Source organism: Notothenia rossii (assembly GCF_949606895.1).
Source record: "Notothenia rossii genome assembly, chromosome: 8".
In the NCBI taxonomy this organism is placed as follows: Eukaryota; Metazoa; Chordata; class Actinopteri; order Perciformes; family Nototheniidae; genus Notothenia; species Notothenia rossii.
In genome coordinates this window covers 20,363,551-20,390,592 of record NC_136906.1, presented here as the reverse complement: position 1 = coordinate 20,390,592, position 27,042 = coordinate 20,363,551, and the positions used below count along the sequence as shown (strand labels likewise).

At 39.0% G+C, this 27,042-nt stretch overlaps 3 protein-coding genes across 4 annotated transcripts; 2 read left to right on the top strand and 1 right to left on the bottom strand.

Moving 5' to 3' along the window:
• Positions 1-92: 92 nt before the first annotated feature.
• paqr4a (progestin and adipoQ receptor family member IVa) lies at positions 93-12,517 on the top strand. The gene is made up of 3 exons (XM_079643347.1): positions 93-3,271; positions 5,970-6,188; positions 7,831-12,517. The coding sequence occupies exons 1-3, from the start codon at positions 2,998-3,000 to the stop codon at positions 8,262-8,264; spliced, it is 927 nt and encodes a 308-aa protein (XP_079499473.1). The 5' UTR covers positions 93-2,997; the 3' UTR covers positions 8,265-12,517.
• A 1,028-nt stretch (positions 12,518-13,545) lies between these two features.
• On the top strand, positions 13,546-21,155 carry coro1a (coronin, actin binding protein, 1A). 2 transcript variants are annotated; one of them, XM_079643344.1, is made up of 11 exons: positions 13,546-13,678; positions 14,872-15,075; positions 16,444-16,566; positions 16,703-16,832; positions 17,907-18,088; positions 18,664-18,783; positions 19,340-19,444; positions 19,535-19,680; positions 19,795-19,852; positions 19,951-20,166; positions 20,816-21,155. In XM_079643344.1, the coding sequence occupies exons 2-11, from the start codon at positions 14,878-14,880 to the stop codon at positions 20,915-20,917; spliced, it is 1,380 nt and encodes a 459-aa protein (XP_079499470.1). In that variant the 5' UTR covers positions 13,546-13,678; positions 14,872-14,877; the 3' UTR covers positions 20,918-21,155. The 2 variants fall into 2 exon arrangements, with proteins under 2 accessions (XP_079499470.1, XP_079499471.1); XM_079643345.1 differs by lacking the exon at positions 13,546-13,678 and adding an exon at positions 14,574-14,687.
• A 50-nt stretch (positions 21,156-21,205) lies between these two features.
• cldni (claudin i) lies at positions 21,206-24,851 on the bottom strand. Its single transcript, XM_079643348.1, has 3 exons — positions 24,688-24,851; positions 23,139-23,271; positions 21,206-22,507 (listed from the first exon to the last, which is right to left on the bottom strand). The coding sequence occupies exons 2-3, from the start codon at positions 23,268-23,270 to the stop codon at positions 21,998-22,000; spliced, it is 642 nt and encodes a 213-aa protein (XP_079499474.1). The 5' UTR covers position 23,271; positions 24,688-24,851; the 3' UTR covers positions 21,206-21,997.
• Positions 24,852-27,042: the final 2,191 nt, after the last annotated feature.

The window sequence follows — 27,042 nt, the reverse complement described above, 5'->3', positions numbered from 1 at the left end:
TATATATATATATATAGATATATATATATCTATATATATATATATATCGGTCAAATCAAGCCAGACATATACATTATGAATACATTAGATTTATATTAAGTAAATTATGGATAGTATAAAAATGTGTTGTAAGAGCATTTATAAGAGGTTATGCTACATATTACAGATCAAGGCAACACAAAGTAATCAATACAAAAAAGCATCGATTTCAACATTAACGTTATACTGTATTCTCCACTTCCCTCCCCGACATTCTGTGGTTTTGGATACTTTAATGTTAACTACATACATGAATATGATAAACAAGTGACATTTGGTTGGTCCAGAGTGAGGGAGTGGGGCCTAGTTCGTCACAGCCCCACAGAGGTGTGGCGGTCGGCTTCTACATGGCGAAAGGTCCAGGCAGCTTAGGGGTGAGAGGTTGAGGTGGTGTGATTCATCCGCAGATCCTCACTTCTCTTCTATTAGAGGATTACTGCACGTCACTTGCTGCCTTCAAGTGAACCCCGGGAAAGTCTAAATCCAAGTGCATGAGTAGGTTTTGTGCAGTATTATTGGAAACACACATACACCCTATGTTTTAAACGTTTTTATTGTTAAAAGACACACAAAAACACTCAATAATAAAAATCAAGCCTATTATGAAAGTACTTTATTATTTTTGAAATTCAAATAAATCAAGCACAGAGATTTGAGCTCTGGACTCATAGTGTCATGTGTCTGGATAGTAACTCATGTATAGAACTGCAGCTGCAAAAGCGTTTCTCGTCATGATTAAAATCTATAGATACAATTTACGATTATAGAATAGGTCTATTCTATAATCGTGAATTGTATTTGTTATGTCTTGTATAAATCAAGTTGGTCTTGACCTTTGGACACACGATTGAAGGGCTGGTATTATTCTTTCTCCAAAGTATTTTAAAGAAAGAACACATTTTGCTTTAATTCAATTATGTGTATCTAGTTATAACTAAGAAACTACGCTATTTCTGTTTACAATGTGAGATTTTTTGCTAACTGCACTATTTCCGTCTGTATTGAAGGCAGCTGTTCAGTCAGTGTCGGCATTTGCTGCCAGTGCCGCCGAGCAGCATGAAAGCGGTCCCAGTGAAACAGAATAAGACCAGAGGTGAAAACTGTTCGCCTTCAAAATAAAATGTGATCTTTATTCAAATATTCAGATTATAAATAATGTGTGTTTTATTAAGAAAAATGATGGACTACAAAGTGGGCATAGAAGGCATTTTGTTTGGAGTTCCAGGAAAACTACTAGGTCACTATGTGCCTGTTGGCTTGGGTAATTTGGTTAATTGCAAATGTGTTAGAGAATATGCACCAACAGTTCAAATGACTCTTGCACTGCAGAGGTTTAGCATCTCTCTGCATGTAAAATGTTCGATTTTTAGATCTTGCATAGTGCATATTCTTTAATGGAGTTGTATTTAATCAAATTGACACTAAGAAAACCTAGGAATAGTTTTATCCCAACAAGATGAGATGGACCTTTTTTAATCCCTGTGGGGAAATTCAGTAGTTCAAACAGCAACAGGGTAAGGATGAAAAACAGGACAGCACAGATTCACACAGGTTAATACAATTAAAGATACAAATAGAACTATGAAATAAGAAATGAATTAAAATGAGCATATATTGGCTATTTGGTCATATAAACTGCCATACACAACAATGAACACATGATAGTTACATAAGAGAGACTTAATTGTCATCCATCTCTATAAAGTCAAGGAAATTATGTAGAGGAACACATTTATATTTGCCTGGTGCGGACAGAAAGATACAAAAAACAGGTATAATAAGGATATTTATGTAGTAAGGGGCAAGTAGTCCAAGTAAAGTGAGTGGCAGTATAATATCACGTGAGCTGACAGGGCAAGGAGTGGAAAAATAGATGGGCAATAATTTTCAGTAACATCTATTGTTGCTTGAGAAATTGGGACTGTTGAATATGAATCAAATCGGGTTCCTTTAGTAAGATTTCCTTATCAAAATTAGTTTTAAGATCCAATCAAAAAGAGATCCAACTGTACACAGTAAATAAAAAATTGTTCTAGCGTTTCGTTCATAAAATTACAGAGTGAGCAGTTTTCTCTAATGTGAGGATTTGGCTAAATATTGTGGCCCGTTTTATTTTGAAATCAGTGAGCGGAAGTGTCGTTGTTGTTGTTATCTCTAGCTTGACAGTTGTGTAAAGGCAATGCAGGGGATTTAAAGGCCGCCAGGGAAGATTCCGCATTTCAAGGAATAGAGCCAGCCTCAAATAATGTTGGGAAATAATGTGTGAAACAGATTTGGAAGAAAGTCAATGTACGCTTTACGGACCGGACCGTATGTGTTTTAAATCACCTGGCTCAAATTTCTGCTTCCTCATCCCCAGTCACTGGACATCGGTAGCCGACTTGCCCGGCTTGCTAGCCCGCAGACCTTCCCAAAATCTCTGCTCCAGAATCACGGATCTCATCAGTTTTTTCTTCTTATAACGCTTTACGAAAGCTACTCAGCATTAAATGTACCGACCCGAGCATCTGCTCCGGGTTGCTCTCATAACACTAAAGCTATGACCTGCTAGTCCTCTACTGCAGATCTGACCGCTAGGAGCTAGCATCCTCTGGAGTTGGATGGACCTCTCACAGCATCCCTGCCGCCGGGGAGGCGTTCAAACCCGTCCTGCTGCTTCTTCACCGGAATGCTAACTAACGAGGAAGTGGCTTTAACATGACGAGGAACAATTTGCCTCTCAATCGCTGCAAGCTTTTAGGTGCTTCACAGACATTTTTTAGATGCCAAATGTAATGACCGTCCCGAGCTCGCACCATGTACGTGGCTGGCCGTGTCTGTCTCCAGCCTCGCGGATGACACTCACACAGGTACCGGCGTTTCAGAGCGAACAGCGGCGGCGCTGACAACACCGTGTTGAGAGACTAGCGCCAAAGCTAGGAGGCTTACAGCACAAGATAGAACCCCTAAACAACACCAATGGTATCCCATAAGGTTTTAGTCGCAATAATCCTATTAAATGTGTATATAGGTGTACAGTCTGTTTTTTACTTTTTCGGCGGGGTCCTTTTGACGGGGTTGTTTGCTATGGCATATTTGAATGGACCCAGGCTGCTGGACTGGGCGAGTTCACCCCCTCATCTTCAGTTCAACAAATACGTCCTAACGGGATACCGGCCAAGCTCCTCTGTGCAAGACTGCATCAGAAGCCTGTTCTACCTGCACAATGAACTTGGGAACATATACACTCACGGTGAGTACAACAATTCAGCATGAACTGCTTAGTCAGCAGGTGAGATTTCTGTGTGACTTTGAGTATTAACCATAGGTATTAACCCACAGCAGTACTGTTCCTGCGGAAGGATGCCAACCAGACTCTGCACTAATGCATGGACCATTTGCGTTCATAAAGGCATACATGACATAACCTCTTCATTTTTGACCATGTGCATAAGTTATTCATATTCATATTTGAATAATGGTATTTATTTGTACAGCACCAACAATTGCATCACAGTGTGCTAAACAAGTGGATATAAACATAAAAACTGGAATATAATGCCAGGTTAATGTAAAATATAACAAACTTTTGTCTGCAACATAAGGACTGTTTTTGGCATATTATTGGATTAATCAGTGCATGTTGTCTAGACTTTGAAACATACACTAATGGTAAAAACCTTTAATGCTTAAAGGTGGGGTAGGTAAGTTTGAGAAACCGGCTCGAGATACACTTTTTGTTATATTCGATGGAATGCTCTTAACATCCCGATAGCGATGAATATCTTAAGTGCTTTGACAAAAAATCCATAAAAAAATTTCATCTGTGGAAGGCATAGTACTGTAAAAAGCACGACCAATCATTTTAAAATAACTGGATGGCCTACCTGCCTCATTGGTCATTGGAGGGGCTCTGCAAGGAAGTGGCAGATTTGTTCCGGCTGTGTATTCAAATTCTAGCCCACTCGAGCTGGTTTCTCCAAAATTACCTACCCCACCTTTAAGGTTATGTCTTTAAATGTCTTGTGTCCTAGCAACAATCCAAAACCTATAGGTAAAAAAGTAGCAAATCCTCTTGATATAACTTGAAAACGACAGAAACTATTAGGGATTATCATAATAGTTCCAGTTTACTTTTTCTTTCCCTTGATTAAAGATGAGTTGTTACAGCTCTATCATCTGGTAAAAATGGTCTTGAGCCCAACCAGCTACCTTAAAAGAGTAAAAGAGGGGTCTTTTTTAAGTGCCTCTCTAATTATACAATATCATCTTGAATTCAGAACTTTTACTAGTACTTAAGTAAAAGATGTGAGTACCCTTTTCACCACTTTTCCACAGGCACTCAGAATAAAAAGTTTAAAAAGTTGTGTGTGTTCTTTGCTTACAGGCAGAAGTTTGCCTTACATTTGTTTTCTGAGTGGCATTTCCATGTGGTAAAAATGTCATGGTTACACAACAATGTCAATCTGTTGATAGGCTTGTGCAAGGCAACATTAATTGTAGTAATATGTTAATCAGTGTAGCCAGTGGTGAGACTGATGTGTCGGCTTGTTTTCAGGCTGATTTCACTGCCAATAGCATGCCCCACAGTAGAAGGACCTCTTAATACCATTGACTGTATTTAGAAATAATACCAATAACACACATCCTACAGCTGTAGGAAGGTGTAGTACCTCATCAGTGTGTTCACAGAGACTCCTGCGAGTCTGACAACTTCCTCATTGTGAAGGTAATTGCTTCACTTCTAAATGCCAGCCGTCACAGAATAAACTGCAGAAGTGATCATCAGGGAAGTGGCCCTGTGCAATCTTATAACACTCCTGTTACGTCAGCTGAGCATGTGGCCTGCAGACACCCTTAACACTATTGCCTATATAAGGCAGTGATGTTTAGGGCAACAAGCTTTTGCCCAGTTTTCTGAACTAAGAAGAACAGATTCAGAGCTTTGCATGCAATTCATGAGTCTTTTATTGTGTTGTAACATTTTATATAAGTTTCACGAGCTGGTTCCTGTTGACTCTTTTGCATATAAACTGAAAACATCCTGCCCGCAGCTCAGCTTGCAGACTCTTCACTGCGTTCATGACTTCATAGGAGGCCCTCTCTACTGTATTTAACCCTGAATGGGATTCAGCTTGGCCGCTCGGCTCAGGACGAGTGGGGGGAGGAGCACAGATAACACATTTAAAATAGATGTGTTACAGTAGAACGCAATGCCAGTATCACCTGGCCGGGACAAATGCCTTGACATTGGGAACAGCAGAGTGAGCAAAAAAAAGGAATGGAGTGCAGTATGTGTGCTGTAGAGTGATAAATGATCCTAACAACTGTATGTGTATCAAATTGCAAGGTCTATATTTCTGCTAACATAGCAGTAAACACATCTCCCCAAAAGGGAAACATACATTAAACCTATGAGGCCATTCTAAATATGTCTCTTAGCTGAATAAAAAAAATATAGTTAGCCGTGGCTTTGTTTTTCCACTCACAAGGTGACAATGATGTAGATTTCTGCCCTCTTGCAAATTATTCTTGCTGGTGTCTGCACACACTCAGCACTGTATGAAAAATAACATGCACAGGCCTCGAAAGTCCTGAGCTAGATAATCCATCAAAGATAAACATGACACTTTATTGGATTTATCAAAGTTACAGTGTTATTTTTTTGTTTTTGAGCTGATGGCTTTCGGACCAGGTGCACATTACCTCAGGCACAAGAAAAAATTCTAACAGTAAATAATCCTTCAAAATGTTGTGTTTCACACATTTTAGTGTGAAAAATGTACTGAAGATCTCTAGATTAATTAAAAACATGACTGAGTGCAGCATCTCCCTTTTTAAAAGTGTTTCATGTTTGTTTTGTGTGCAGCCCTGACGGGAGCTACACATTGGCTTCATCTTTTACTTCAGTAAACTTCCTCTAACAACCTGTGCTTTCTCTGTTTCTCCAGGCATCCCTTTGGTGTGCTTCCTGGTGCTGCTACCGCTCAACATCCCCTGGTCTCAGATCAGTGTCACGTGGCTGGGTGTGGTGCACTTCCTGGCCTGCCTGTCGCCCCAGCTGGGCTCTGTGCTCTACCACCTCTTCATGAACCACGAGGGGGGGGAGCCCGTCTACCACACCCTCCTCAAACTCGACGTGTGTGGAATCTGCATGATCAACACGTTGGGTAAGCTCAGCAGATTTCTTTGCCATTTATAATTTTGCCTGCCTTGTGTTATTGCTGATCTGTTTATTTTGAGGGTGGAAGTACTCTTTATTGATTTTCAATGATTTACAATGGAAGTGTTTGGCTCTGAGGTGTTCAAAGACTGATTACATATTTGACTACCGAGTAAGTTAGCCAATGTAAGAGATGATCCAAGTTGATTATTGATCTATTCATGCTGCTTGTAATAGCCTTAAATGACAAATGCAGTATTTTTACTTATTTATGTACTTTGGTTAAAACAATTTAGATTGCCAATATAAACATATGCTGATGATAATACACTTATAATTAATATTGTGACTTGAGACTGGGGCCGTTTCTCAATCGCGAGGATGCTGGCTTGGTAGTTGCGTACTTCCAAGTCACTTCAGAAACGAAGCAAGTATGCTTCCAAGCCACGGCTTCAGAAAACGAAGAAGAATGGAACATGCTAACAAGTGTGCCACTCTCTTTCAACATAAACTGTACCGAAAATAAATACCTCACGATGTCTATCTAATTATGAACTTGCTTTACTTTCACGGAACATATTTTTGGTGATAACAAACAAATGCAACAAAGTAAGATATTTACCAACACATGTTCTACGCCACTATATACTTACATTTAAATGTGTGCTGCGTCGGTTCAGCCATTCTCCGCAAGGGTTTTTGAAATTGGTCCGTGCGCAAAGCATTGTGGGGATTTGAAGGACGCAAAGTCTACCCATGTGCAGCCTCGAAATTTCCCCAAAACCAAGGACGCAGCCTCGGTGGAATTCCAAGTATGCTGGCGATTGGAACAGTACTTCGGCAGCACTCGATGACGTAGCATCCTTGAAATATTGGCTTGGAAGCCAGTTTCCTCGAGATTGAGAAACGGCCTGGATATCTGTGTTTTATAAACTAACCATGCAGCTTAGCTCTTCGCGCTAAGTCAAATGAAAAATGAATGAAATCCACCTGCTTGACCGTCATATCCCACATTTTTCAGCACCTGTGTTATCTTTGTGCAAGCTCTTTCGCTTGTTGTGCTAACCTCAGCATCTCTTAACGGGTTTACAGCAAAAAGTCTCCGGTCGGAACTTTTAATGGTGAAATTGAATGTTGTGCTTCATACTAATACATACATAGTATTCTATGTTTGGCAAAGTGCACTGAATCATGACCCAGTACCATAGTAGTCACAAATAAACAAAGCGTTAAAACCATAGTTACTGATTACGTGTTTGTCTATCGACTTATGGAATACCTGACAAATCCTTTGAGTTCTAAGTGAGTATAATACAACTGAAATGTTTTTAGCTCTCCATATGGGTTTAATACATTTATGCAAATTCCTCCTGCTCAATTTTTTATTCACCAAAGTTTCCAAATCTTGAAAACGTAGTTTTATCAGGAGCACACAGAAAACTGCTCAACGAGTTGAGTGCTGTATCTAACACACCGACATCGACAACATAAGAGGATGTGACTGCTGCTCACCACCCTCTGAATGAGCAGTGTCTCTGTACAAACAATATGACCTCTGTGTCACTGTGGCTTGCACCAGGCGTTGCATCGTGCTGAGTAGGGCGCCCCATCTCTGTGCTGACTCTCCTCTGTTTCTTTTCTTGTCTCAGGGGCGCTGCCCATTGTCTACAGCACGCTGCTGTGCTACCCTTTCATCCGCACTGTGGCCCTGTTAGTCTACATCCTGCTGTCCAGCCACGCCATCTACTGTGCCGTCACCGCGCGGAGCAGCGTCCGCCGCCTGCGCTCCTTTGCCTGGCAGGCGCTGTTCCGCTTCTCCTTCTTTCTCCTGCGCGGGGTGGGCATGGGTGGCGGTAGCCCCACCTCGCTACGCCACTTCCTCATGATGGATGTGCTGGCCGTGCTGGGCGGGGTCATCAACATCACGCGCATTCCGGAGCGTTTCCGCCCCGGTCTCTTTGACTACTGGTGCAACAGCCACCAGATCATGCATGTACTGGTGGTAGGCTCCATTCTCTACCTGCACTGGGGTGTGCTGGACGACCTGCTGTGGATCAACAGCTACAACTGTCCCTCAGACTGACCCCCCCTGCTGACCCCACCCCCTCACAAGGAGCACTAGGATCTAAGGTTCAAGGACCTCTGAGGGGAGGGGGGTGTTTGCGTAGGGGAGGGGGAGGAGGGGTCATCAGGGGGAACTAATGCAGCGAGGTGTTGTACGTGCATGTGTTCACCTCATGCACTCAAATTCAGAATGTTCATATCTACATCCATCTAGGTACTTTGTGCCAATGCAGGCTAAAGTATGTCAAACTACATGCACAAGCATTTTGACTCTGTGTCTTTTCGTAAACATGGACACACAGGTGTCTACGGACACACACATAAACACAATTACGTACACACATACAAACACAGGTGTATACGGGCAAACACACTTACACACACAATGGTACATTTTAAACACTAAATATAAGGACTGAGTATTGAACACTATGACGTCTTAATTAAAGGTTCTAGTAAAGGTTAGGCTGAGTTTGAAGCCTTAGCCTAATAACAGAAGTTTTACTAAAGCATTAGTTAGTTTGGTTGGTGAAGACGGTTCTAGGCTTGAAAATATCACATGCTCAGTCCTCTCAGATGTCACTGTTGCTACCTATGCAGCACATCTATATGTCATGCACATCACACATGCAACACACACTCTCAGACAACCTCACACTTTTTTTTTTGTACTACATGTATATATACTGTTAGTGCTGCACAAAGCACTCATAGAGTTTCACTACGTCCAACTGACAGAGTTTTACTGGACTGGTTCTTCTGTCCCTGTTTACTTGTTTTTTTGCCACTGCCTCTTTTTTCCTGTGTCGGTCTGATTTGTCAGTAATGTCACATGATGATGAGGAAATTAAGATAGGTGCGGGGGTTCATTCCTGAGGTTGCTAGCATGTTAACAGTTCACTTGCTTTAGGTGGCACGTGACTAGTGCACACATTTTGCACACATGTTTTTCAGAGGCATTATTGTCCACCAAATTTGCTTTGGTGACCAAGCAAAGTCCTATTTATTTGTTTACATTTGTAGAAATCTGCCATTGTAAGGACGATTGTAACCACTATTTATATTTATTGAAGTTGAGGTTTTATAACTTTGAAGTTATAAGCTGCGTTCAAATCTTTTATGCACATTTGTTCTGTAGAAGAGCCTTCCTATGTGCACTTGAAAATGACAGAACAGATATGAACAGGCACTATGATGATAAATATCACACTGAAATAACACTATATATATATATATATATATATATATATATATATATATATCACTGAAAGTTAAAGGAAAGTTACATTTCCATATTTTGTTGATTGTAATTGTTAGTTCCTAAATAATTAAATATCTTTACACTGTAACTGACTATTGGAACATTATGCACAAAATACTGTTATGAACTGTTTCAAATTGTTACGCGTTTTACTCAGTTCTATTAACTTACAGATACAGGTAACATCGTGTTTCTGCCGGCTGTTTAAACAAATCACTGCTGTGCAGGACGACAGATCAAGATAGAGGTCAGAGAAAATCTTCTGTTTTATTCTAACTGTGCACATCCAGAGGATTAGCTCCTCATATATTCTCCCTACACACCTTTTCCAAAATGATTTTTGATCTCTGTCCCTCAGTAATATTGTTAAAAATGATGTGTCTCTATGCATTGCCATTTACAAAAACAATCACAATAATCGGCAAGCAAAACATTCTTACAGAATAGGAATATGATCTTAGATTTTAAGGATGTTAGGTCCTTTTTTTGAAGTTGAATGAAAAGGTTTTTTATGTATTTGGATGTTTGCCTGTACACTGACTGTTGATTGATGGATTATAAGGGTCACTCACTGTTGCCACAGAATGGTGCACTTTATTGCCAATATTTATGTTTTCTTATTTAAATGCGCCGAATATGCTCTGCAGCTGGATTTATGTTCTGTGAGTAGATATGTTTTACCTGAATAGAGGTTAGACACTCTTTTTAAGAGCAGAGTTGTGTTGAACTGGCTGAGAACCAACGGGAATGAACCCCTGTCCCTCCTCTTATGTATCAGTTCTGTGTGAATGTCCATGATTGTTTTGCCACTGTGTTCCTCTGTGGTATCTCCGGCACTACTCTTGAGTAAAAGAAACTGTTGCTCTGTTCCTTCATGCTCAAGACTAGTGGTTGATTTATTTTCCACAGGCTGACTTTACTTTCTTAATGACTTTGCACTTGTTTCCCATGCCGACAGTCACAGCTGCCCACTGACTAGTTGCCAATCCCGTCAGACACACTTTATCTTGCCAAATTAGCAGAGATCGAGGTGTAGCACACCCTCTGCTTCCTGTGCTAACACTGACTCATAGGTGAAGACAGATTTCACACGGTCTTAATCATGTACACAAGTCCCAGACTGCGTCCTCCCCACCTCCCCTTGATTAAAAGTCAGACACCTAATGTCTGCTAGTTTCACTCTGACCCAGTGATAATTACCTATATGACTGTGGTACAATGTAAAAGCTGAAACTAATGTGTTATTGGCCACTGAATGAAACTGAACAAAATATGCATGAAAGTAGCTATAAAACAGATGCTGATGTCTCATATTGTTAGGAAATTGTTTGTTTATTGTAGCCATCCGCAGGCCATGTCACTCGCTCCAGGAAAAGACTGTGAGTAGTGGGAGGTTTTCAAAGATCAAAAGGCATAACATCAATTTCAAATAAACTGCACTCTTCATAATTCTTAAAAGGGCTTCGGATTAAAGTAAATTTAGAGTTTTGAAACATTTAAAGTCCATATAAATAATGTAAATACATGTATGTAGATTATATATACATACAATGCAAACGATATACCCCGTTTAATTTTCTTTGGATACATACACAATATGTTAAGGGAATAAAATATAGGATAAGAAGAAATTGGATTTTGCCTCACAGAAGCGGCTGCTCTCTATCACAGCCAAGGGAAATATGAGTGAGGGACGTTGCTCAGTGCTGAGCTTCAGATTAATATCCAAGATGTGTGTTTGCTTAGATGTGTCCATATGTATGTGAACACAGAAAATAATGTTTTCAGTGCTAATGTAGAGTTGTTTGACCTTTTTGTGACCCTAACTAAGAATGCGTTGACTATTTAAATGTAACCATTTTCTTTATGTTGGTAAGGAATGATTTGTTACTATTGTGGGGAATCTTGGCAGGCATGTGAATACCTCGTGACTACCACTGGTCTATCTATGCATTATCAGCCGAAGGATACGTAACAGTGAAGTCCGTTTTTTGTGTTTGTTTGAAACAGCTGATACGCTGTAACGGAGGGATTTGCGCCAACATCCTGGGTCTCCCACTTCTCAGGGTGCCATAACAGTAGCTGTAACATTCAAGGCCTGTCCTCTGCTGTCTGAAACATGGCTGCAAGACCTCCATTGACCTCCGCCTGTCCTATGTGTCCAACTTGTTCATATTAACTGGGTAACAGATTGGACAGAAGGGACAAAGATGGTGGAATATTTCTCAGAAAACCATGTTACAGGAGTGAAACCTGGCCAGACAAATGTTGTCCATCTGCTGTGTGTTAAATGAAAAAATGACGAGATGTAGGAACACATAACTAACATAACAAAATTCATTTTTTAATATAACACAGGTGCCGGATAGCCTGTTAATGACCTGTTTATAATCGACTACCTGTATTGTTATATTCTAATTATTCTGATAACTGTAATTCTGTGGATCCTAATAATGACACTGGTCAATGTGTACAGATAAAGAGACAAGCCCTTTTAGGATGAAGGGAGATTTATGGAGGGTCTGTCTGTTATAATCATTTCATATGTGCAATGTCACATTTTCTAACTGACAAAGGAGTAAGCGTGGCTCCATCTAGTGAAAGTTCATGTGCACTGATGCAGGCATTATTGTAGCCATACTGCAGGCAAATGAAAATAATTGACATCTTGTAATACTGTCTGCGTTGGTTTGCAGTTACTTTTTATTTATATTTCCTAACCATATATGTTAACGTGTGTGTATGAGCTCTCCTGCAGAGTCCACACAAGCATTAAATCTGTTGTCAACATTCATTTCTCCCTTATGCACTGACGGGGGCTGACTGCATCCCCAGAGTTCCTCATTATCCGGTGTGTGTGCACAAACACATTTTGTTCCTGTGCTGTTGTTTCACACATCTGTCAAACATCAGTGTCCTGTGTAACAGACAGGCCCTTGCACTCCTCAGTCTCCAGCAACGATTGTGCAATAAACTGAAGTCTATATTTTTAAAACTGGCCATCTCTTCCATCCATGTTTCTTTTATTTAGGTGTGTGTGTGTGTGTGTGTGTGTGTGTGTGTGTGTGTGTGTGTGTGTGTGTGTGTGTGTGTGTGTGTGTGTGTGTGTGTGTGTGTGTGTGTGTGTGTGTGTGTGCGTGTGCGTGTGCGTGTGCGTGTGCGTGTGCGCGCTAGATGGGAAGGAGAGAGAGTTAGGACTTGGGGCCCTGGCAATGTTATTACGAGGCATAAAAACTTATTTCTCTGAGCTCTGTAATAAAACCTTAGTACAACTTAACCTCATCTCTAATAAGTAAATTAGAGTTGTAATTGCGCAGGTTAATTAAAAGTTATAGCCCAGGGTGAGGTGTTTAAATAGGTGTTCCAGAAATGGAAAATTGCATGTCCATAACTGGCAAGAGACATAATTGTCATAATTGAAGGACCAGAGCGTGATATACTGACTTTGTATAGGCCATACCCTCAATCTTACATTTTCCACAATGAAATGTTCTTTGTGACTCTCCTGGCTGACTTCAGACTTAAGACTTAATTCACAGCCAAAGTTAACCGTGACATTGTTAATGTGCTTGAAGTTAAAATTGAGTTTATTATTGGAACTGTAATCGGAAGTGTAATATTGGTTCAATTATGAGTCAGGGTTAGTGTTTTGTGCTCAAAAACTGCACAATGTGAGAGAAATCCAGAAGGTCTACTTTTTCCTAAGTAGGCCTCCACTATAATATACTCTACACTATCATGTTCTTTGATATAGGCATTTGGTTCAGTACATTTAATGAATAAGAGTACAACATTTCAGTTTTTCTTCATCCAAACCTTTCCTCAGGTGTCAGCCCTCATTTGCAATATAGCGATTCTGTGTAATTCCGTCCTGATTCTGCTTTTATTGACACCTGAAACAGACTCAACTACATTTGTCTCACAATTCTTGATATAATATTACAAAATGATCTCATAAAAAATACACCATCTTCCCCTTCTTCGGCTTTTCAACCCCAAAATGTCACGCAAGACACCTCCCACTTCCACCTTCATTTGAAAGTCTCACTTCCTCCATGTCCTTTTGAAATGTACTTTAACCTACTGTCTCCTCTAAGTCCTCATTCTGGTGGCAGGGTGTTTGGTGCTCTGCCGAAACTCCTTCAGCTGAATCGCTCCCACACGACTCTCAGGTAGGCCTGCAACATCTGTCACACAGTTTGTTTACACGTACAAAACAACCGTGGGGATATTGTTTCATCTATATATGATAGGTCAAAAACAGGTTACGATAACAGAATGTCGTTGATTTGAATCTAGCTTATTTGACCATCATGTTCCTCATGGCCTGAGTTCAGCTGTTTCAAGCTAGTGAATTGTTTCCATCACAACAGAGAGACAAAGAGAGAGAGAGGTTATTGACATGCATTTAGGCTCCTAACAAAATTACAATTCACTCTATAAAGCATTATTAAATTAGGTGCAGAGAGCTAGAGAGGTCTTGTGATGCCCATGCAGCAAAGCTGTTGTGCTCCTCTGAGTCTGAGCTTAGGCGCGGCTGCAGATTTCAGGAAGTAAAATCTACAAATGGAGGTAAAGCTAAACCTATTCTGTATATTTTATGGAGGTTCTGTTGCAAAATAATGCAAGTTTTGTTTGTTTTACAGTTAGTATTGACTAGATGGTGCATTATTTGATGCTTAACACATACCTCCTCTAGCAAAGGCTACATTTCTTGTATGTGACTTTTTAAAATATGCATTAGTATGAACACCTGTGGGAAAATCGATGAGAGCATGATCATGTGAACGTCAAATATAGCAAAAAAAAAGAAAGATTGGTGGTTTTGTTGCTCCCTCTGAAGGAAGTGGTGTAACTGCAGCTTTGGGTTACACTCTTAGGCTTAGAGAACGTGCAGCCTAAATCATGTAAAGAGTATTGTTATCTTTCTGCTGTTGTTTTGTAAAATTGCTTTCTGCATGAACAATTATTAAACTAACACAGACTTCCAAATTAAAGAGTGATAATGGGACAGAGTAGCAGTCACAAACAGACTAGAGGAAGCAGTTGTGAAAGCCTTTGCTTCCTCTTTTTTTTTTAGCTTTCCTCTGTCGTGTTCTTCATCTTTGTCATCAGTTTAGTGTCTGTCAGTTTATTTCTACATGAAATCTACAAGCGTAAATATAAAAGGAAATAGTACAGGTAAGGTAACTCTTTTTGACATTACTATTACATGCAATCAAATGAGGTCGTTTGGTGTGATTTTGAAATGCACACCAATAGTTTGCACTGCAAGAGACTATTTTTGCAACAGGTTTCCTGCAAATATAAATCTGCCTTTCTCCTTCTGTGCCTGTCCTCATAATAACCCTTGCTTTCTGTTCAGTTCACCATGTCCAGGCAGGTTGTGAGGTCCAGTAAGTTCCGTCACGTCTTTGGCCAGGCTGCGAAATATGACCAATGCTACGATGACATCCGAATCTCTCAGATGACGTGGGACAGCAACTTCTGCTCCGTAAACCCAAAGTTTGTGGCCATGATTGTGGATGCCAGTGGTGGAGGAGCCTTCATGGTGTTGCCCCTGAGCAAGGTGGGTCACAGGAAATACTTGCATTGGCCAAAGAAGATAAGAAAACGAATATCTCACACTTGTACTTCTCTTAATACCATTTAAGGATGTGTTAAACATTTCAGATGCAGTTGTCAGATGGTGTGATGTGTTTTTTAATGCTTATATTAGACATTTTCAATTTTGCCAGTCACCTTCAAACATTCTGCTAAATAAGGAAGTTTGATGCCGACTTTGAGTCTTTCTACACGTCACACGCTCTGCTGTTGAGAAGTTTTCACCATATTAGGAGTTTGTTGTCAGCTCAGTCAGGGCAGGATGTGGCTTCAACGTAGTTATTCTTTCATATGGTTTTCTTCATCGCGTTTCTTACTGTCAGGTATCTGCAGGTCTTAAAAAGTCTTGAAAGCTTACTTTCAGTTTCCCCAAACAATAATGCATTAAAAAGGATTAACATTTAATTTACACTCATTGATGTTGGGTATAAAATGTTTTTATATGTGATTGTGGGCTCTCAGAAAATAAGTTTTGTCCGTCAAGCCATTCATCCATTTTATTCAAATAAGACAAGGTCATGTTAATTTGTTAAATCGTTTGTGTTATATACTGCTGGGATGTATTGAGATAAAATGCTATAGTAAAATCCTTTGAGGCCATATTGTTACTGTATCATACGTTCATATTATGGCCGGTATGACAGTCAAAAAGGAACTAATACACATTCAATGGTAAAAGTACTCAAATAACCCAGAGAACCCTGCAGAATACACATTATTCATGGTCTTATCTCTCCTGTAGTATAAATTCTCATGGGATAAAATGTGTTAAGGGGCCAGTGGGCATGAAATTGCAGTCGAATACTCATTCTGTTATGAAATGAATATTGTTGCTATGATGTTTGTCTAATTCTTTCTTAAGGATCAATGACTTGAGTTAAGGTTTCTATTAATAAATCAATTAGGTAAAGAACAACCTCAGACACATAATGGAGCCAGATATGATTGACACATTATGCGGAAAAAAGCGCTTAAAAAGTCTTTACAGACATTTCAGTCAAACACATAAAACATACATTTAATATTTAATTTGCCCTGGATGAGTCATGGTGTTTTGAGGGGCAGCAGCTCAGATTAGGCCACAAACAGAGGAGCAGAGGAGCAATGGGATTCTATCTCCTTGGCCCTGATCTCCTCTCTAACCCAGTTACTAGACATTAGAAGTAATTGGAGGCATAGCTGTGCTATTTGTATCAGCTGACTATCAACTATGTTCCACCACCTTGACAAAATTATCAAGTTTTTTTACTCCATCCTAGTTGTGTGTGACCTTTAATTCCCTTGGCTTTAACGTACACTTTTACAATCTGTCTTGATGTTCCTCTCTCTGCAGACAGGACGTATCGACATGTCCTACCCCACTGTGTGCGGACACACAGGGCCGGTCCTGGACATTGAGTTTTGTCCTCACAATGACAACATCATTGCCAGTGGCTCTGAGGACTGCAGTGTCATGGTATGTAGTACTACTCTCTATTGTATCAGAGTCTTACGTTTGATCCTTCAAGTATTTCAGATATTTATTCATGACATGATGTTGTGTTGTAATGTTACTCTGTAATGTGAGTCTATATTGTTTCCATGGAAAATAGATTTGGGAGATCCCGGATGGCGGCCTGACCTCGCCACTCACAGCTCCTGTTGTCAGGCTGGATGGTCACTCCAAACGTGTTGGCATCCTGTGCTGGCACCCCACCGCCCACAATGTGCTGATGAGTGCAGGTACCGGCTGAAACCATAGGAACACCTGCCATCGGAGCTGTGCTTACATGATCTGACAGAGACCTCCATAATTATAGCAGTATATGTTAATCCATTATGCTTAAGCAACTGTTTGTGGATGTAAAAATGTAAAACCAGCATCTATTTCATAGCAGTGATGCTGTTTGGAGAGTACTTCTATTCAAACATGTTATTTTAATGAGGAAGTATCCTTTAAGCGTAGCACAGCTCCATCATGTACTGCTTCAGACAGTAGCACAAGCCTCACATCCTGTATTGCTCAATGCATGTACATGTGAGTTCATGCAAGTCCATCTAAGCACATGCTGCAGTTTGGAGATGCCTAGCATGAGGAAACAGGGTGGTCACAGATGTTTTTATAAATTAGACTTGCACCTTTGTTGAACAGGAAGTTATCACAGCCTCCACCCATTTTGTTCCCTCTGAACACTGATCAACAGTCTAGGTGACACTAATTTCAGTTAGCATCATTACCAGAACTCCTTCAACACAACACACTGCTGCTAAATAATCCTTCCAACAGCTGAGAGCTCCTAGGCATGGGCAATGTGGTTGAAATTGATTTTATTCAGGATATTAATGTTAGATAGACATAATTGAATAATAATAGAGCTCTGACCGCTGCTAATATACGATAAGTAAATTAATTAATGGCAGCTAGCACAAAACAAAAACAAACCATCAGAAAAATACATTAAATACTTTTAAACATTTTTATATTTTAACTTTGTTTTTTTGTGTAGCCATGGCAGCTATTATTGTAGAAATGTCAAAAGGTCACCTTATTTGTATCAGAGGATATTTCAGGAAAGAATACTGAAACTTTTAGGGAGGTCAATGCCAAAGCTTTCATTATTTTAGCTGAAGCTGAGTCACTATCGCAAGTCAGTGAAAAAGACAAAACAGTGTTTGGGATGATAAAATATGGCACAATATTACAAATATACTGGAATTTATTTGAATTATACCGTAATTGAATAACCCTGTATTGACCCAATGTGAAGCCCCACAGTGGTCTTATTAAGCACTTCTGTCGCTGGTGTGTCCCTGCAGGCTGTGATAACGTGGTGATCCTCTGGAACGTGGCTCGTGGGGAATCAGTGGTGAGGATCGACAGCATTCACCCTGACCTCATCTACAGCGCCTGCTGGAACCAGGACGGCTCCCAGATCCTCACCACCTGCAAAGACAAGACCATGCGGGTGCTGGACCCACGCAAGGGCACATTGCTCCTCGTAGGTTTTCCTGTTACTCTGCACTTAAGATTGACCAAACATGTATTTATATTAAATAAATTATCTGTCAACATCTTGAGTAATATTCACCTCATGTCGTAATGAGTAGGACTGCAACTATGGATTACTTTCATTACTGATTAATCTACCGGTCATTTTCTTGATTAACAATCATTTCCTCCATAAATAAATTATGTTTTCAGTTTATCAGACTTTCTAAAGATATGAAGTTTACTAAAATATAAGGCAAGTTTATTAATATAGCACCTTTCAAAACAAGGCAATTCAAAAAGCTTTACAAAAATGAAGGACATTAAGAAAATGGCACTTAAAAACAGTCATTAAAAGCAAATATATAAATTAAACATTAAAAGAGAATACACAAATAAAAGTTACAGTGCAGTGTAAGATAGAGAAAGATATAAGAAAGAAAAGGAACATTTGAAAGGCTTGAACCAACCAACGCGTGCTGTATTTTTCTGTCAATAGACTAATTGGTATAATATGAATAACTGTGTCACAACTTCCATAGCTCTGTCTATCAACTTGTACTGTGCTCCTCCTCTGACCTCCAGGAGAAGGAGAAGACTCATGAGGGCTCCAGGCCTGTCAGGGCGGTGTTCTTGTCCGATGGGAAGATCCTCACGACCGGATTCAGTCGCATGAGTGAGAGACAGGTGGCGCTGTGGGACCCGGTGAGTGTTTCAGTCAACCAAAGTCTCTCACTTACAGACTTTTCTGTCTTTGGCTCAAAATCCATTTCACTTCAATGAAATCGATGATTGTTATTCCGATCCCCTGAAGACATATTTTATAATCCTTATTATTTCTCTACAATATTAATTTTTATACAAAATTAATTGCAGCAAGCAAAGTTATTGTTTGATTAATTTCAGAAGATGAATGTGAAAAAAGCTTTCTGTTCTGCTCTGCTCATACATTATGCTAAAAAATAGTGAAGCTCAAAACGTTTTTAGGAAGTCATCATATCCCAGTTGGACTTGAAATGCTCATTTCTAAATGTTAGTAATATTACTCATCTGTTATTTACAGCTGAATTTACAACACTGCTGTTTCACAACCGCCAGCTTACATTGCTAAGGGCGTTGTTGCTTTGCAATATCCCACATTAGGCTCAATCAAATAAGTCCTTGGCTTACCTGCAAATACTCAAGCAGACGTTTTTATACATAATATTACATTGCATATAATTAAACATACAACTCTTTATGTCTTACTCTCGTTTAACAGAAGAACTTTGCAGAGCCACTTTGCCTGCAGGAACTGGACACCGGTAGTGGCGTCCTTCTGCCATTTTATGACCCAGACACTGGCGTCGTCTACCTCTGTGGCAAGGTTAGAATGAGATGTTGAAACGACTGTCTTTCTGTGTCTGTCTGACCCACAAGGACACACACACAGCTGACTCACATATTGTTTTCCCAGGGGGAGAGCAGTATCCGTTACTTTGAGGTGACAGATGAAGCCCCTTATGTCCATTACCTGTCCATGTACACCAGCAAGGAGAGCCAGAAGGGGATGGGCTGCATGCCCAAGAGGGGCCTGGAAGTCAACAAATGTGAAATTACCAGGTACATGTATCACTTGTTTATAATGTTTATGTTACCATGAGTCAACTTCTTCAACAGAAAACATTATCTTAATTTAGACCAACCTAAAATATGATCAATAATTTCTTCCTCCAGGTTCTACAAACTCCACGAGAGGAAGTGTGAGCCCATTGTCATGACCGTGCCACGCAAGGTACAATATACACCACTTGTACTTTTATCAGTCAAAATCTTGTTGTGTTTTTTTGTGTGTTTTTGTGTTCTTAACTCTTTCCCACTATGCCTGTGCAGTCCGATCTGTTCCAGGAGGATCTGTACCCGGACACCATCGGTCCTGAGCCTTCAGTGGAAGCTGATGAGTGGTTTCAGGGAAAAGATGGTCAGCCCATCCTGATCTCTCTAAAGGACGGCTTTACAGCAACCACCAAAGCTAAGGAGTTCAAAGTTCACAAGAGTCTCCTGAAGACCACGTCTACTTCTGCTGGGAACCAACCAGATAACAGCGGGGTGAGACATTTAAAGACAAACATCCTTTTACATTTAGGGTTCACACTGTTTAAAGTTGTGGAGGTGGAACGTAATAAGTCAACTTAATCAGGAAACGAGTTGAAAACATACTTTACTTGAGTATTTCCATGTTATGCTAATTTATACTTCTACTCAACTTCATTTCAAATTAAATTGATTTCACAGCTTTAGTCACCAGTCTTGTCATTCAATGGTCAACTTAAACATTAAATATAGTGCATTTAGATACATGTGGGTAGAAGTAATGAAGTATAAATCAATTAAAACAAGCTTCACAATGTCCTACTTACACATTAGGATGTACGTTTATTATGATTAAATAACACAATACATATAGGAATATATCTCACATGCGTAATGCTTATTTTACTTTTCATACTTGAGGTACATTACTGATAATTCTTCTCTACTATTAAAATCTTCTTAACTTGTGCTTAAGTATCTTTTTAACTTTGTTATAGAAGTAAATGATCTGCATACTGAATAGTGCATTAACCATTTTTATTGCGCTGGAAAATCATCAACAGCAACAAGAAAGCAAATCTGGTCATACCCAATCTTACAATAAATGTGTATTCAAACATTCACCATCACATCCTAACTCTTTTTGTGTCCGTCTGTCTCTTAGGAGGTTCAGTCCTTGAGGAAGGAAGTGAAAGACCTGAAAGCAGCGATAGAGGAGCTGACCACCCGTATGAAGGAGCTGGAGAGCTGGAGAGAATCAAAGTAGAGGAGTTTAATAAACATGGAAAGTAAATTAAAAGCAAAAGACAAGAGAGAAACAGTGGAGCAAAGGAAGACCATTGGAAGATTACAGTGAGACAAAGGGAGATATTGAATCTACAGGTGTAATGAAACTTCTTTGGCATGAAGCTTAATTTGTTTATTTGGTTTGTCTGATCAACTTTTTAAATTCTTATTTTAATATATGCTTTTAGTTTAAAATAAAATCCTCTGTATTTTCAAAATACTGTTTCGACTTTTTTTGTTGTGAAATGATATGCAAATGAAACACATGTTTGAATTATGCCAAATTGTAATCCTTTTTATTCATCATCATACAAAATGAGAAAAAATACAAAATGAGAAATAACAAATGGTACAGAGCAAATTGAAATGTTATATAATTAGAGAAACAAGTGACTCAGATGCTCCCTGAAGCTGACGGAAGTACAGCAGCTTTTTCTGAATATGAATAATAAAAACAAGATTGAAAAGAAGAAGACGTAATATAAATGATAACACATGTAATATAATCAGAATGGTTTATCCAAATTACATATTACAAATAATGCATTTGTCTTAAGAGACTGGACAATTAGTTTCATGTTTAGCTTATCAGATGATTTTTATTTTTACATTTTCCGAATCTCACATTTAGATTTGCACGTGGGCGGTTCTTTTTAAAGAAGCTTTGAAAGTCAAATATTCCAAGAAAAATAAAGGAAATGCATAAATCTTTCAGCTACAATATCATTATCAATATCATTTATTTTGTACAGCAACCCAAATACAACAGCTTATTCTAGGATCGCAAAATCTGTGTAATTTACAGCATGTATAACATTTGTTTTTCCGTGTACCTCCAACTAGCAAATGCCCAACCCAGCACCTATAGTAAAACAGATCTACGACATCACCAGCATAACTATGACTGTGAAAGAAACAAATTGGTTTCAATATTTACATTTGTTCAGATTTCCCAAAACAACCCCTTATGTAATCTACTTTGTTGTTCGCCAGTCTTTCAAAATCTAAATCCACCTCACCTATTATCTGTCTAACACCAGTCCCTTTTATAAAGGATCTACTACACGTAGTTTTTATTGGGGGCAGAGGCAGCGCTAGCGCTGTTGCTGTAGTAATTGGCGGTTCCACCGGAGCCAGAGTTGGGCCTGCTGAAGCAGCAGAGCAGACCTCCGGCCAGAAGGAGCAGCACGCCGGCCCCCCAACCCACAAAGATACATGCTCCGAGCTCCTTCTTCTGGCCAGGATGGACCATGGGGTCGTTGAAATCTCGCACAATATTGTGGGCGGACCAGCTGACAGCGATGATCACCAAAAGGCCCGACAGAATCATGCCAATCCCAGACACCAGGCCGATCTTGGGCTTGACAGCTTCGTTCTCTATGCAGGTGGTGAAGTCGGCCCCACAGAAGAGCATCAGGATGCAGAGGCTGCTCAACATGCAGGCGATGATGGTCATGGCACGGGAGGCCTGCAGGTCAGAGGGCAGCACCAGCAGGGAGTCGTAGTTCTTGCACTGCTGCTGGCCGGTACTCTGCACCACACAGTTTTTCCACAGGCCCCCTTGAGTGCTCTGCTCGCACGCACGCACACGCACGCACACACACACACACACACACACACACACACACACACACACACACACACACACAGAAAGAGGTAAGTCATTTGAGACATAATAATTTACTGTATGTCCATTGGTGGAAAGTAACTAACATCTATATATGCGTTCTTCCAGTTTATGCTGCTTTACACTTCTACTCGACAATCCAAAGGGAAATATGGAAGTTTTCATTCTACATTTTTCAAAAGATTAAGCATTTTTAAACAAAACATAATGAGCCCATATCATAGGATTCAATGTTAAAGTTGAAACCCCCTGATTTTAAATCTTCTTTATAATAAATATCCATGACTTCAACAATTAAAGTGACAGTTAAAATAAACATTCTTAGGTTTTTACTTTATTTAAACACTCATGACTCACCAGGACTATGATCATGTGTATATATGATCAGATTTTAATTCAAAATGTGGCTTAATCCTGTTTGTTGCACAGAAAGTTGTATCACAAATCTTTTTAATTTTAGAAATGGTGGTTCTGGTTTGTAGCTTTTAATCCAGTGTTATTGGATTTATGTTGGGATTTATATGTTGATTTTAAATCCCTGCCATACTTAAACATTTTCTTCCCTTTTCGTTACCTGTGCAGTCAAAATGTTGGATCCCGTGAAAGAGGACACCCTCCAGCGTGGGACAGCGCAGCATACGATGGTCCCGATCAAGCCCAAGACCCCGAGGGCCACACACACAATATGGACTGCAGCAGATCCCATTCTGTAAAAGTACAATAAAGAAATGCACAAGGGAAGTAATTCAGCCTTATCAAAATATTTCTGGTTAGTTTTTGGTATTGTCTCTCAATAACGTTGCATACCCAGCTATCATAGGAGGAGGATACCTTCTTTAATTGGCTTTACCAAGGTCTAAGATGTTCTACTTTTCTTTCCTCTTAAAGGCTTTGAAATGTGTTTATTTTTGTTAGTTGTTCATATGATTAGTTTTATCTGTTGTTGCTCTGGTGTTACCAGTGATCTGTATGGGGGTTTTGTGATCACATAGACACACAAACATCCAATCTCTCTGACAGGCCCTCAAAGGATTGTGTTGCTCAGGGCTATGTTTTAAAACTCCTTCAAGTCCTGACAGGTCCTGGATTTCTACATCTCTTCCTAGGAATTGTGGAACCACTCCCTCAAATCTCCTTACCTGGAAAATCTTTCTCACTGACTTATTTTCGGCTCAGTTTACAATTCAACTTCATGCAAATTAAATTAGAGTAAAAAGGTAGAAAGAACTGAACACACACAAGACAGGTAACTATGATGAACGATGCAAATTCTTAGCCTGAAAAAAAAAAATTAAGCAGTTTAAGTAATTTTGATTAAAACTAAGGGGATCTTTAACATTATAAATATATTTTATTTAAAATGTTGAATAAGTTTGAATGTTTTTGTTTTAATAATTGGTATATTTTGATATCTAGAAATGTTAAACAAAATAAGTAACTAAAGCTTACTTTACAATAAACTGTACATACATTCAAGTGCTTAAACTAGATTAAATAATAAAAACACATATGCTTAAAATAATTTCTTGGTTGAAGATAGGTTAAACACATTCAAAGCCTTCCCTTTGTTCTTCATCCATACAGACAATTCAAATCATCCTTAAGCACAGCTAAACACTAATAAAAGGCAGATTTTCTTTAAATGTGAATGTCTCATTATTCCCAAAGATGACCATTCACTTTTACCAAACAAATAATTCTGATAGATCTTTTTAAACAGAATTGATTCCAGTCAAATGAGAAAACTTGGGATGGTTTTAGACCAGAACATAAATATAAATATCTTACTTCAAGTATCTCAGAATTACATATATTTTAACTACAATTTTTTATTAAAATGAAGTGACGCATGAGTAGTGTTATCAAATCAAAGATAAATACAAAACAAAACAGTTATTTTGAAAAAACACGAAAATGCTGCTGAGCATTTTATACTTTCTGATTTTCCTCCCTTACAGCTTTATATTTGCACTTTTCATGATTTACTGGTGCAAATGCAAGGACATTCAACAAAACCCTAACCAATCCTTTCATCTTCTGTCTTGTCAAGCTTTTGCAGAATCATATACCTTCAAAGCCCAGGCTTTCCATGGGAATGAAAAAGATAGAAAAAAGATGCATACCTTATATTAGTTGTCCGCTAGACTTGATTCGAAAACTTCAAAAATGATGAAGTGTTTGTTGAGATTCTTCCTTTCTTCCTGTGTGAGTTGCTTTGAAGAGGCTGTTTTCTGATGTACAGTACTAGTGTTGTGCAGAGACTGTGTGATAATATGGGGTATTTGTAGAGGAATGTAAGGGGTAGGGTGGGGTTATACTCCAACAGGGGAGTGCACAGGAGGGAAAGACCTCAAAACCAGACTGGACTTGTCCTATATGCATGTTTCCCTCTCTTTTTCCACCTTCTTTCTGCTATGGCACACTGCTGTGGATACACCTCAGAGTCCCTATGAAAAACAATGTTGTGATAGCATCAGTTATCTTTTTTTCAAAATGTATACAAAGATATACAGAGATGTTGCTGTGATTATTGATGAAAGTGAGTGACTCATTGTGATTGTAAACATCATGCGTTGTCTACGAAGAAAAACGGAACTGAGTCACCTAAAGGCTAAAAATGTCTTTCTGCTCCCAGACAAAGGCGCCCACACTTCCATACCTGCACGCCCTAGATTCTCCACCCCCATACACCTACCTCTGTCGAAACTGTGATGATGAATAAGGAGACAAATTTAGGAAACTGAGACACTGACACAGAGTGGGTTTAGGAATTTTGCGCAAGATTTGTGCGAGAGGCTTCATGGATCATAACGACACAAAAAGGAATGTTGTGTAACTTTAGATGGTTAGACTTTATCAACAAATAAAGAAACACTCAGACAAATTGAAACTAACACGCATAGTTTTGATTTGCATAATCTAGAGACCAATTTAGATTTTAGTTTCAAAAAGGGTTCAGTGATGCAGAGAGACAGACTATATATTATTCTCTATATAAAAAGTCAGAGCAATCAAACTCACACATAATTTCCATTTCACTTTCATATTAACTGAATTAAAGTAGATGCTGTTTCAATTTTAATATTCATCTAAGAGCAGACTTAATTGTAATTTAAAAATAATAACATCAAATGTCAGCAACAATGAGGAGCACTTTCTGCTAACTATTTGCAATTTCAACCCACAATTGAATTTGCTAAGACTCCAGTTTGACTTCCTGTGCCACTTTTTTCTTTACAATATCACACACTCAATAAGCTCCATTTCAAGTAAGTGTCTTGTATTCAAATATGTTACTTAGGTTATAGAAGTGTTAGTAGCTAGATTAAATAAAACTATTAAAGTACTTACAATGCAAAAATACCCAATAATATAGCCCCTTATTACATTACAGAAGGTAATGAATTACAATATTGCTTTATTATTACAAAAATAGAAACGCTCAAATTAAGCACAACTACCTGCAATTAGTATTTTAATAAATGTACATACATCCGTTCACTTTCCCTTCCACTGTAAACTGAGCTGAAAAAAATGTGTAACCAACTTTTAAACGAGCTAGACAGTCAGGAAACATATGCTAATGAAACCCATGATCGATCGTGACTTTCTACTTTCTGCTAAATGTATTAACTAACTAGCAGATAATGTAACATGACCAGGAAGCAGTGATCTTTTTTTTTTTTTTATGTAACATTGTAAATGTCATAGGAACCTTTATGGGATCCATCAACACAAACCCAAATGACACTGTTCAAGCACACACAAATGTATTTTAGTCAAGATATTTGCTTTCAGCTATGACAAGAAAATAACGCAAATAGCCTTATTGGCTTTTTTGTTCCATCCCTATGATCTCATTTATGGTCTCAGAAATTATTTTAGATTACGAGGCTGATAACTCTGAGCCCCATAAAGGACTGTAAACATTCTGTGACTAATGTCCATTCCTTTTATTTTATTCCTAATAATGGCTATTGCCTATCACTTGCCACCATTGGTACGCTGTATAGCCTCTTTCAGAAACCAACCATATTATTAACATAAGTATAACCAAGTAAAAGACAGAAAATGAATTGATAAATGGTCTCATCTAATATCTCTTAAGCATCAAGAATGATCAGTAGATGTGTTGCTGTTTTCTTTATATTCTTCCGTAATTTGCAGCACACTGCTTGTTTTCTAATTATAAAGAACGAATAATGGTCTTAAAAATGTATGGATTTTTTTTTTTCAAACCTAAAATGTAACAAGTATTTTATAGAAAATGTGGTTTTGATAACCTATGATTGAATGTAATACATCTTCTGGTAAAATACTATTTCATTTCTCAACACTTGAGGGCGCACTTGGATCTCTCTCTTTAGAGTCTCCATTGATGCTGTTACAAGGGGGTGGGGGATAGGTGAAAGACCCAGCAGCCGTCCAATCAAATGCGACAATGTGGGTTTTAAATTGGATGAACCAATCATCTTCTT